Source organism: Antrostomus carolinensis, unplaced genomic scaffold (genome assembly GCF_000700745.2).
Source record: "Antrostomus carolinensis isolate BGI_N321 unplaced genomic scaffold, ASM70074v2 scaffold49266, whole genome shotgun sequence".
NCBI lineage: Eukaryota > Metazoa > Chordata > Aves > Caprimulgiformes > Caprimulgidae > Antrostomus > Antrostomus carolinensis.
The window spans coordinates 1-13,455 of NW_010323459.1; the positions used below are offsets into that span (position 1 = coordinate 1).

The 13,455-nt window shown below is 37.5% G+C and overlaps 1 protein-coding gene across 1 annotated transcript in view; it reads left to right on the forward strand.

Moving 5' to 3' along the window:
- Positions 1–4,258: 4,258 nt before the first annotated feature.
- CBFB (core-binding factor subunit beta) overlaps positions 4,259–13,455 on the forward strand; it is a gene marked incomplete at its 5' end in the record, with an annotated part of 24,813 nt that continues 15,616 nt past the window's right edge. The window contains one exon of the mRNA XM_010170581.1: positions 4,259–4,375. Coding sequence (XP_010168883.1) covers positions 4,259–4,375 — 117 coding nt within the window. The remainder of the gene's footprint in view (positions 4,376–13,455) is intronic.

Below are 13,455 nucleotides of genomic sequence, written 5' to 3' on the forward strand. Positions count from 1 at the left end.
AAGGAAAAGAAAATGCCTTCTGCCGCCTTCCCGAGGCCGAGGGGAAGGAGGCTTTCCTTCAAAGGCAGCGCTTTTTTTTTTCCCCGTCAGAAGAGTGTTTTTTGGGTCAAACCCGTCAGCTGCCCCTGCCTTGGCTCCAGCAGGGAAAAGCGGGTTGTGTTGAGCGCCGGGGCTGCGGGGAGGTGATGGGGAGGTGAGGAAAACCTCTGCCAGCCCTCAGGGCCACCCGCCAGTGCCCATCGGCTGCACTTCCTTCCCTCGGCACGTCCGAGCTGCTGCTTTCCATGCTCAGGGTTTTTCCTTTTATTTATTTATTTATTTACTTCCCCCCCTTCGGAAACAGCAAAACTGTTCAGAAGGCGGTAGTTAAAAGTCTTGAATGAGCTGTTTGATGTATTTTGTGAACTAAATCAGATGCTTTTTCAGATTAGGCTCTGAAACTTGCAACTTGAGCCCAGCTTTTCTCATTCATTAAGGTTAGTTACAGGCTACTCTCTTCTGAATTAAGCGAGATGAAGTGTGGCTCGGAGTAGTCGAGAACTGACTAGTTATTTCCTGGTTTGATTTCTGCTGTATATTCCTTCTATAGTATCAGTAAGTCATAGCATTAAGTTCTTAACTCTTCGCTGTTCTTAAAATGCACAAGTAACTTCTCTTTCATTTACAGTATATGAGGAAAGACAAAGTAAAAATTCCCTTCCTGTACAAAATTACCCCTACTTTCACCAAGTTTGATTTATGTTAATTCCTTAATTTTACATGGTATAGATATTGCTAGTGAGTTCACAGTGAAATTATTCGTATGCACAATTACTCTTATGCACATCCAAATATCATTGAATACCAGTTACTGCAACTGACTTTATTAGTTTGCATTTGTGAGCAAAAGGATATACACTGAAGTACATGGTTATATTTTACTGATGAAGTTTATTTTGGATGAATCTTATCTCTGCTTCTTATCTGTAGTCTTAGAACTTGTCATGTTACCGAGAGAGATCTTACTTTTTTTTGTTGTACATTCATTTTTCAGGAAACAATGGGTAGGTAAGGAAGACATAGTTTAGCATTGTGAACAGGTGAAAGTGCACAGTATACCTGAGTCCTTCCATTTAAAAAAAAAAAAAAAAACAACCCAAAAAAGGACATTTAGCTTATAAACTAGCTTTCTAATGCAGCCTATGTGGTTATTTATATAAATGGGAAATCACTGTAGTTTCACCTTTGCACTTCTAAGCCTGCTGCTGTCTTTCTCTGTCAGAACTTCATCCCTTGGAAGCAACGAGTGATGCCTGTTCTACGTATTTTTACTTCTACTTCATTACAAAACAGCCTCTAAATTTCCTGATCTGAAACATCTGGTTTTGTTTTGTGAACAGGGCACAAGTAGTCAGGTTTATTTAGAAATATAGTATCTGTACTGACTGATGTTAAAAAGAGCTCACAATTTTACTTTTTTTTTTTTTTTTCAGTCTTGAATATTTTTCCAGACATCAAGGATTTATTCTTTTATCTCCAAAGGAAGCCTTTGGAAATGACCTGACATATTTTTAAGCAGGCAAAAAATCCAGAGAACAAGATTTATTGTAGAGCTGGCAGGAGGTTGTTGGTTGCTTCTGTCAAATAACTTGATTAAATAAAGAAAATAATTACCGGTATTACTGAGAAAGTATCTGTGGAACATTAAATAAGATTTTTTTGAGTTTACTGCTATTGCTTTGATAACTTGAAAATAACTTTACATGTTTGGTTTGTTTTGGGAGGCTTCCTAACTGCCTGTTTGTTTGGAAGGTAGTTGAATTTACACTGTCTACATGGGGGTCAGATCACCCTTGTGCTACCTGATAAGCTTTTTGCAGAATTTGAGGCATATGTGTCTGATGGCATTTCAGACTGGGATTTAAAAGGCTCTGTGTAGAAAATTTTTTTTTTTTTTTTTTTCTGGTCAAGTTTAAAACCAAACTAGCAATGGGTTTTTTTTTTTTTTTTTTTATTATTGTTTTTTAAAAATTGCTTGTTACTAGAAGAAAGCTGTTGGGTTTGGCGTAGTCCTGTGTGGCTACTAATGAGACTGTTCTTGACTTTTTCAGTATTGACCTATGATTTTGATTTGAGAAGCACGTGAGTTTTTAATTGGATGGTTTAATCTATTCAAAGGAAGGGAATAAGCTTCAAAAATCCAGAGAATATTTATCTATATAGCTTTTTTTTTTTTTTTTTTAAATAGCCTATGCTTTAAGTGTTGCCTGCATGACTACATGAGGATGTGGGAATCGGTGTACTTTCATTTTCTTCTTTTCTCCGATACTTTTCCCATGGTTTTTCATGGCCCTCTAGCACAAGTTAGGGGGTGGCATGGGCACTTCACTGCCTCAGTTTCCCAGAAAGCAGGTATAATATTTGTGACCCAGTATCCTGCAGAAACTGGAGTGGTCCAGAGGGCTGCAGTGGTCAGCTGGTTTGCAATCAAAAAATCAAACTCCTTGGCATTTTATTTTAAGTGTATGAATTAAGGAGTGTAAAACACGTATTTGCTGAAGATGCTCAGAGGTGGGAAGGTAGTTGGTGAACAGACTAAGGAGTGATGACTTATGAGTCAGAAATATTTGGAAATAGGTATAATGTTTTTGTTGATGTGTTAGTAGAATCTATTTGAAAAGCAAAGAGGTAATATAAGCTGGTGAGCCTGATCCTGATGGTCTGCAGCCCCCGTGGTTTTGATGCTGCCTTCAAGTGTATCCTTGAAGAAGCTTCCTTTATTTGATTGAAATGTTTGTCTTTACATATTGTAGGGCAAACAAATGTTAATGTACCAATACAATATTCCCTCCAGTATTAGTACGAACAATTAGTCAATTTTAGTGATATTGAGAATGTGCCTAACAGGAGATTTAAAAATAAATAAATAAAAAACCTGCTTTTAAGGATAGTCTGGAATTGAACCCAATTGCAGAGTATTCCTATCCTTTGACAGAGAGGAAAAAGTCAAGACAAGGCACTTCTACTTTCAAAATGGGAGGAATTAATCCTGTGACAGACAGTGTTGCAGTACACGACTGGAGCTATCTGAAATTAAATAACATGTAGAGCTATTGTGTCATGGGTAGCAGTGCAGTTGTACCAGAAAGTTGCTGAATTCTGGGTTGTTTGAAAGGAATCTGCTTGTCAGGAAATAGCATTTGTTAATAGCTTTTAAGAAAAACTGTATTCTGGATTCATGACCATTTAAATCTGAGTGATCATAGTAATCAATACAGTTATTTGGTTGCAACAAATTACGTTTAACCCTGGGATTTTGAGTGGAGTTATATTCTGGGAGCATGTTTGAGTATTCACGTGCTTACAGAACGTGCTCACGTGTACCAGAGAAAGGTATAAATACTGTGAATCTGACTTCTGGAAAAAATAATTTTTTATTTCATACCTAGAAATTGACATACTCTTCAATGCTTGGAGTTGGTAAGATATACAAATAAATGCAAGGAGTTTATAAAGAAAATGAAATCTTGTTTTCATTTGAAACCATAAGAAGTTATTTATGTTGAAAGCAACGTATGCTTTTTCTAATATGGTGAAGTCAGTCCCTTTAATGATTTCACAAAGGGCTGCAACTGAGAATTCCTATGGTTGCCTCTTCTCACTGCCACAGCATCTGCTGATTTGGATTGCACTGGTGTCTTAAGTTGGCCAGAAGGCTTCATCCTCTGAAGTTTAATTGAGCTGTATTGATGCTGCTTGCCTGTAGATGATAAAATAGGGATATTTACATTTCAATTCAGATAAGTGTTTATCTAGGTACAAGAAGATTGTGAAAGTAAATGAATCCTTTTCTTCCAAAAGAACTTGTCCCAGGTAACAGGTCTCAGGAGTTCATTTTCCTTCAGCAGTATTTCTTTTAGAGATATGCAAGCTTTTTAAAAAGCATGGGCAGTTTTTAACGTTGCAGGTATTAAGTTGGTGCAGGGTATCCAGACAGAACTGAAAGGACAGATTTTAATGTCAGCAAAATTGATTTGAAAGGAGTATTGATTCCATGTTGTATTTTATATCCGAAGAAGCCAATGGCAAATGTTGTCAAAATGGAATCAGATGTTTGTAACTTAATACTTAAGAAAAATGATGAGTGCATGTTTTTGACTTTAAGTATTCTCTATGCTGCCTGGCTTAAGACATAAACTGATGTAAAAATAAATGACTGCCTGCATAATTTATGTAATGTCTTGCTCCCTGATCCTGTTTGTATTGATTTTTCTAAAAGGCTTTTGTGGCCACAGGAACCAATCTGTCTCTCCAGTTTTTTCCGGCCAGCTGGCAGGGGGAGCAGCGACAGACACCGACCCGGGAATATGTCGACTTTGAAAGAGAAGGAGGCAAGGTAAGAAAGAAATTGTTGTGACTGAAAGAAATTTTTGATGTTGTGCTTATGATCTTATTAGTATGGACTGCATGGTATTATGAGAAATTATTAATATTTCACATCTTGGTACATGTAGGTAGTCACGTTGAGTAGAGCTGGAAGCTGGTAAGATAAACTCTGGTGTCACTTTGTTTTAAAGCACGTTCATATTTTTGGAGGGAAACACGTGGGCAGCACTGGTGGCTTTTTTATTATTTCGAAGAACAGAACTTTCTACTCTCATGCTGTGATGACGTTTTGGGGAACAATTTAAATTTGATGTTGAGTGGGTGCTTCTAAAATGATTCAGAAATTAGACTTTGGCCAATGAATTGTGGGAGATGGTGAAAATTTGTGCTTTGAACAGGTTACTTCGTTGGGTTGCCAGTTGATACAGCAAACATTTAGTGTGCTGCTTAGTGGAATGAAGCTTTTTTCTCAGTTTCATTATGAGTGATAATACAGAATAAGCATCACTTTCAAAATTGATTTCTGAATATTCTTTTTTTTTTTTTCCTGAGGTGGTTTTCCCACAGACTGATATTGAAAGCTAGAATTCCCTAATGACAGTGATGGTTGTGGTGAAGCTGTATTAGATTTAACGTCAGAAACCTTGCTTAGTCTTCTCAGAATAAAGCTACTGAAATAATTTACAGCTGGTTTTGTTTTACAGAAAAAAACCCCATACCTTTAAAATGTAGATGCTGTCTCTTATCTGTGCTACTGTAAATGCTTTGGGACCGATCCAAAGATCGCTGAATTCACTAGGAGACTTTCTGCAGACCTCAGTAGGTTTAGACTAGCACTTAAGCCCCCATAGCCTTTCTGTTTCAGGCTGATTTCTGTATTATTTTTTGACTTTAAAGAGTTTTAATAGACTACGAAATTCTTGCTTTTGCCTAAATTTTTTTTACTTGCTCTTGTAACAAGTAACAGCTCATGCTCCCAAACCTATTGGGCTGGAGGAAATACTTGAAGCATATTCAGGTTTAATGGCATATTGGGGTCTTTTAAATGCTGCTAGGTGAAAGATAAATATTTCCTATAGCAGCAAAACTTGATTGGAAGAAAAAAAAAATTCCTGAGGGCAGATATGGTATTTGGAATTCAAGTTAATGAGTTTTTTTGGAAAAAAATATTGTTTTCCACTTAGTCCTGTGAGGCTTGCAGAAGTTTGACAAATTGGGGGGAAGGAGTGAAGTTGGCTGTGCTGGGTACTGACTGCTTTGCTAAGGAAACTGAATTGACTCTGGCTCTTATTGAAAAATATTGATTCTGGCTCACAATTGAATGAGGAATTTTTCTTGTAATGTGTAAGAAGACTGAAGTCTCTCTTCTTGCCAGTTCAAAACTAATTTTATTTACTCCTATGATTTTTGTTTAACTTTGTTTTCTCTGAATGAATTCTTAAAGTACTGAACTACTTCATCCATTTTCTTGTGTGTTGTCTTAATCATGTCAGAGCGTGGTAGATACTCTGTGTGTTAAAATAGAGCGTGAGCCTCGTTAATGAGTGCCACTCCCTGTTTTATATGTGTTTACAGTAAATTCTAGAGGGCTTCACTAAAATATTTAGAAGAATTCATCTGAATGAGGCTAGAGGTGAGCAAACTAATAAATGGGAATAATGTTATGCTCTAGTATGGACAAATCACAAATTCACTGTTGTAATCAAACTTTACTGGTGTAAATCACATGTGAATGCAGGCGTGCTCTGCACAGAATTAAACTGGGCAGCAAGTGAGCCACTCCCATAACTTCAGAAGAGGAGTAAGCGGAGTGGGAGAGTGTTTCTTCTGTTATCAACTGAAACAGTTCAGTGTTTCATCTGAATTGTCTGAGATTTTTGTCCTCTCTAGATTTTTGTCGTTTGGTTTTATTAAGCGTTTCTTTCATAGGCTTCGGCAGTCTCTTAACACCATATGAGTTTTGTAGCTCTGTGCAACGTTGTTTTATGAGCTTTGATTCGTGAGGCAGTGCATAATGTGTGTTTGTTCATCACTGGATTGAAGCCAGCGAGGCATGTTTTTAATTATATGAACAAAAAAAGGCTATGGGGGGAGCTGTCAGTTAATTATTATTTTAGGCATTAGTTTGAGATCTAGAATGTAGATAAACTTACCAATGCTAGAATATTTTTATTCTGGAATTCTGCTTCAGTGTTTGGCCAAGCAGATGATGGCCCAAAATAGTTTATCCAGAGCTGAAGTATGTCACTATTATGCCTAAGCAGTTCTACACAGATTGACAAAGCTGCCAGTGCAGCCTCTGCTGAAATTGCTTCTTAAATAATTGAATTTTAGAAAGAGTGACGCCCTGTGAAAGTCAGGATTTTGTGAATATCTACTTCACAGGCTTGAGGTTTTCCATTCTGGTATTTTTTAACTGAGGGTTTTTCCTATACTTAATTTGCCTTTTAATTTGATGCATCTGATGTTCACGATGGGTGGGTAGGCCTCTAGTGGACACCCTGCCTTCATTAATTCAATAATTGGATAGCTAACAGTTCACTTAACGTTCCCACTCTTTTTAAACTCAAGCTTAACATTATTTTTTGAGATAGTTTTAACATTTTGTGCTGTCTTTGACCTGTAGCAAATTTAATTGTGTATTTGAGCAATTTTTCAGATCTGTCATAGCAAAAGGTAGCTCTAAAAATAGGTCCCTAGATTGTAAAAAATCATAGAACACTCATTGTGATTGTAAGGGTGTGGGGGGTGCATCAAATTCAGTGTATGTCCTGTTTCTGGATATCTGAACCGTAGCAAGGCTTCCTGATCCTTTGTGCTCTTGTCAGCTAATGTCAAGGTGATTTTGGGGTTTTTTTTGGTTGGGGTGGGTTTTTAATGTTAAGAAATTCAGAGGCAGACAGTGTAGTGGTGTAACGTATTGCCTGAAATCTCACATTGTTGAACCCTGGTCTGAAATGGAGAGCTTTATTTTCACCTTGGTTCGCTGGTATCATTACTTAGACTAATTTTATTGTGCTTAATGAAGTTATTTAATTTTTACTTCATTTTTATACTGATACCATGTGAACTTCAGGCTGAACTGTGTGGAGACTTCAGTGCTTCTTAATTTTGTTGAAACTCCCCTTGTTTTGTTGAGAACTCTGTGATCAACTTTCTTTTCATGATTCATTTTATATGCTTCTTCCAGTAAGGTAAAATGTCCCTGGTTTTCATTTGTTATTTGAGCTATTTATATAGCTCCAGTCTTTCTTACCTGCAGGAACATTAGTTCAGATATTCTTTTTTATTGTTTAAATACCAGTTACTACACTGATGAAGTGTGTGAAGTTGTTTTACTTTCCCTCCCCTTTATAATACTCTTCTCCATCTCGTTTCTAACACAGCCCTTAACTTCCTGTCTGCTCTTTGGCAGCAGCTGCTCATAAACCAGATCTCTTTTTTTTTTTTTTTTTTTTTTTGCTTATTTCAGTATAATGCACTATGAGCTCTGCAACTCTGGAGGAAAGCACATCAGACATGATTTAAATTGATTCAGAGTTCCTGGTAAGCCACATGTGTGATGTAGCTAGGATTTCTATTCACTAGACTTCATTCTAGCTATAACTAAATATTACTGGAATTCAGTTTTCTTCCTGAAGATGCTGAGTTTCTAACTGTGCAGTTTTTTCTGTTGTAACTAGGAAATTTTATTTGGCTATAAGTTGATGTTAAGTGCTTGGATCAGTCTTTAAAAAATGAAAGTCTCTGTTGTGCTGCAAATGTTACAGCAGTTACAGAAATGTAATGAGAAAGAAAGGTGCTGAATTTGAATAAAAACTATATTTAAAGGGCAGCCAACAGCACCAGTTTTCCACTTGTGTCCTCTCTCTCTACCTGAGTTTGATAGAGAGTTGTTCCCAAATCAACTTTTTTTCTGACTTGAGCAATAAAATTGTGTAATTATTGGGATGGTGGGTTGGCTCCTCTGTTTTCTGAGCAAATGCAATTTCCAGTCAAACGTAGGATCACAGTGTACCTCATGGAATTTGCTTGGAAAGTGAAGGCTTAATTGATGAGAAAGATCTGAATGTCAGTGCTAACCTGTATTGGATTTTCTTTACTTTCTTTGATTCCTACGACTTTCTGAATCATTTAGATGAAACATTAAGTCATTCAGACAAAGTTGGAGTAGCAGCTTTCTTTTTTCTTTCTTTAGGTACTCTTACTTTTAAAGAATTGGTAAGGGTGTCTAGGAAACTGATTTACAGTTTCAGCTCTCATTTTACACTCACAGTTGTGCTAAAGAGCCATATTCCTGAAGTTTATATATCTTTCAGTTGAGCTGTATTTGGGGTTTTTGCATTGTCACCATCTAAAATGTTCTCATAGTTAGCAGTTACTTGTATGTGTTCCCTGCACCACTGACTTTCTCAACAAAAAGGTTTTGGGTTTAATTTTATTCCAGATCAGTGGGAAAGTATGTCTGTGATATTAACTAAAGATCATACTGTGGTGTGCCACCACATAGGGCAAACCATCTTAGCCATGAGAAGCTTGTGGTCTTAACAGTTATCAACACTTCATCCTTTTATTTTTCTGTAGTAGTTTAATGCTCCTTCAAATTATTATGAAGGTCTTTGTTTAAAGAACTTGAGGAGATGGTGCTACAACCCTTTAGGGCATCACCTACCAGAAGTTCACGGAGCTGTTTGTGTGTGGTGAGGGCATATGGGCATGTAAGAGGTGACTTAGTTACCAGCCTGGCAAATGTCAGCCTTCAAGGGGTATCTTGGCATTCTTTGTGGATCATCTCTTAATATGTGAGGGCATGTGGTGAGGATGGGTTTTGTTTGTGGGGTGGTTTTGTTTGTTTGTGGTTTTTTCCCCCAGGAGTTGTCCTGCTCATAAATGCTTCCTCTTGCAGAACAGTCTTGATCCTTCACAGATCAGAACTCGGGAGCTGAGGTTGATTGCGTAGCTCTGTACAGTCCTTGATTGATTTTTGGGCTAGTCCTTAATGCACTGGTGGGTTAGGATGCTGATATTTTGGGGTCGTGTTCATCTGCTGTTCTATCCCTTTGTGCTAGCAGAATAGTACAGAATTCCTCTTCCAGCTTGGTTTCAGCTTACTTCAGGAACATGGAGCAGGGAAGATCTGGCTGGTGCTTTTCCTGAACATCCCTAAGCAAGTGTTCTCCTATTTGGCTCTACCTGATGACCCCACAACCCCAAAACACTGGTAACTGGGAGAGGTTCTTCTGTGGAGAGCAGCTGGTGGTCAATGAAGGCACATCAGCTGCTGGGCTGTCTGTGTGCTCGGGCCCTTTGAGGTGCTTCTGCCTGCTTCAGCTGGGAGAAGTGGTGTTGCCCTGATGAAGCCTGCGTCACTGATGTCCCTTTTTATCTCTCTCAAGCTTTTTCTGTAAGTTTTAAACAAGAAAGTCAGCGTGCAGTTATTCTGACAGCAAATAAATGAGTTTGGTGGTCTGTCCTTTGTACCCAGCCTGGCTAAACAGCTTAATTTTTTCTTGGGAGTTGCATGGTAGCAGCCTTGGTGAAACAAGGAGAATCCACTTCCCTGGATGGTCCCCTTGATGAGTTTTCATCCAGGATCATCTACATGGCTTGGGTATCATATTTGTTTTCTATAGATGCTTGTGATTTCATGATTTTGTTTGTGCTTTGGAGTCTTTTATTTAGCAGAGACTGTTTAGTTTATTTTTTTTCCCCCACATACATAATTTCTTTGTTTATGCTCCTATAGGATTTTTGTGTTAGAGGAGAATGAAACTTTTTCTTGCTTTGCCTAGGTGCTTTGAGGTGTTATTCATTATTACCTGCTATTGCAGAGAGAAGAGCTATTTAATTGAAACTCCATTTGAAGCCAGGTAGTCATAGAATATCTTTGCTTATTCACTTTCCTTCAAAACTGGGAGATGCCTCTCTCTGCATCCAGTTTATACACTATTAACAATTGGGAACTTGGGCTTTGGGAAGGGAAATCTTTAGAGCTCGTAGCTTGTTAGGTACATGTTGTCCTGTGCTGGCAAGCAGCCACTGGCTGAGATTTGACCAGTTGTTCCTGAAGAGTGATTTATCATATATGCCACTGGAGCATGAGTCACACCAGGTAGCTCATGTGACAAGTATCCACAGCCTTTTTCCCCGTAATCCTTTCACTTCCCTCATCCTCCAGATTCTTCTGTGGCTGCTCACAGCCTTGTTCACGCCTTACGGTGCGTGGAGTGACAATGCCATTTGATGAAGCTGTGCTGTTTGTGGTGCCTACCTGTCAACTTTCTGTGGGTCTTAAGTACTTGAAATCTGCCATCAGTAAACCTGCTTTTGATTAGCTTTTATTACATGTTGTAGCAGCACTTATTCAATCATATTTTATATATTACCTTGAACTTTTTCCAGTGGTCTAAATGCACCCGTTAGAGTTGTATTAAACAAGACTTCAGATTTACTCCTACCGTCATCCTAAAGTTTCCCAGAAGAGGAACAAAACCAGAGATAGTGAGTTAAATTTGACATTTGGAAACCAGCTATCTATAAGGACAGATGAGTGTTGTGTGGATCAAAGTATTTGAGATCTCTGCAGCATAGATTCTGGAAGAAATCCAGACATTTGGATTATTAAATCCTCTTGTTTGCATATCAGTCTCCACTTACTGAGCAAAGTTGTTAACATTGTGCTTCTCTGCTCTTATAAATGAATGAGAAAAGCGAGAGCATTGCTGTTGGAGGATGTCTGTTTCTTTGTGAAAAATCACATAATACTTCATATTTATAAAAAGAAAAATTCAATAAGATGATGAAATCATTGCTACAAGAAACTGTCACTTTTCTGGAAGTTACTGAAATGTTTCTTCAAGTTTTATTGTCCAAAGTACAAGTAATGAAATGAGCTAATTAGCTTGGATAATTGCATATTTGATGTTTAACAAGTTGGCCTGGTGAAATACGTTCTGTGACAATAATATAGAAAAAGAAAGGACTCTTGCACAAGACTCCTATTCCAAGAACATGAGTGCTAATGAAAGGATCATTTTTTTTTTTTTTGGTGAATAGCTGATGCTGCAGATGTTTTGTCGAAGCAGAAAGTCTATATATTTTGTGTTACAGTAATATCTGGACTCATATGAGATCTAAATTGTAACTACATGAGGAGTCTGCAAAACTTCTGCCTTCCTTCTGTATTTAAGATACTTTGCTTATTGAAGGCAGCAGCTTTATGTTGTGGGACTTCTGGGTATGCAACTTGTTTTATCTGTTCATTTCAGTATAAATACAGAAGATAAAATCTGTGGAAGGTGACAGAGAGTTCTTAAACCTGGCATAATTTTTACAGTTAGGTCATTAAACTTTAATTTTCCACTTGAAATATGGTGACCAAGGACAAAGTGTTCTGTCAGATATTTCAAGTACTTTTAAAGTCTGAAATCCAGAGAAGAAGGCAGCTGTGGAAGACTTGATTGGGGGCTTTCATGTCCTGATGAAATATCTCCTGATGGCAGTTGAGGAGTAGCCAGCACTGTTTGACAAAACTGATCTGAGGTGACAAGAAGAAATTTTTAGCTTCTTTTCAGCCAGTATATTCCTAGTTAAAAAAAAGAAGATTCATAAAAGGAAAAGCTTGCATTCTTCAGCAGAGGCAATATTGGACTTTTTGGAGAAGTAATTCAAGCCTAAAGAGTCCTTAAAATAGGAAACCTAAGACAAGAAGGCATCTAGACAAAGTAAAACAACTGCAGTAGTGTATTTTTCTCATGCTACTAAAGAGCGTTTGAGGATTTCTTTATGAAGCTAGCATGCTTCTCTGATTTATTTATTTACTATATTGAAGGCAAACACATTTTCATGTGGGTAAAGGGGCAGTGGGCAATTGTCCCATGCCCAGATGCCTCCAGCTAGGGGAATCAGAGTACAGAACCCTGCAATGGGATTGCACAGCCTGGTAGCCTGGTTGGTTTTCATTGCAGAATATTTATCAGGATTTTAGTTAAAGCAAACCAGAAAGCTGTTTTTTTTTCTAATCACTTCAAAAGGTCTTACAGCAGACTGTTCATGAAACGTACAGGATGGTACTTTCCTGACAAAGCATTCAGAGTAGTATGAAATATTTTTTTTTTAAGCTCTATTCTGCTATCTGGAACTTGAGAATCAGACTTTTGAGGAAGTATAAATTCTTTTGAACTTCAATAAAATGAATCAGTACATAGTTTATAAGGAATAAAAATAAATAGCGTATATGAATTTAAATCCATTCCTCTCTCCTGCATATCATACAGCGTTGGTTCTGTCTTTTGCTGGGAGAATTCTTGTTGCATTTTGGCTAACCAAATCTGTATTTGTGTATTCACTATCTTGATAACTGTATTGAGGAGTTGGTGGGGGGTTTTTTTCCCCCCTCCAGGAATTTACTGTTTGGAGAACTTGCTGTTAAACATATTTCTGAAAGTGCTGGTTACTCTGTTAAAGAAAATTCACAGATGTTGCTAATGATATTTCTCTGCAGAAGCTTATAGTTTTTTACACAGTAATTATGACATTATGAAATTTTATGGGGTGATGAAAGCTGGGTAGTTGTTATGGTATATGAAAGAGAAAAAAAAATTACGAGTTTGCATTATTTTAAAGCTTGGTGCAGTGCTATAAATGTTCATGCAGTTTTTCCAGACTTGAGTCCTGCTTAAGGGAAAAAGGTGAGGCTGCCGAAGTGCTCGAGAACATCATAAAAGCCAAAGGGCAGAAGAGGTGACTTTTCTTGCACCTCCCTTGCTTGGGTCAGTTCCTAGATGGTTTCTTTTTTTTAGTTGCTTGCCCATGCTGCCAAAATCAGGTGCTTCTAGTTAAGTATACTTGCATTATATGCTTCAGATTTTTAGTTAAAAAATACAGGTTTAATAAGCTATTTATTTGCACACAGGTAGCATGGTGTGTAAATGATGTGTTTTACAGAAACCTCTCTTTCTAACCCTCTGTTGGAGTTTCTAGTTAGAACTGCTTTTTGCTATGCTATTTTTTTTGCAAGCTTGAAAAGAACTAATTTCCCCGACTAATTTTGAAATTTCCATCTTGTGGTGGTTTGGGTGGATTCACCCT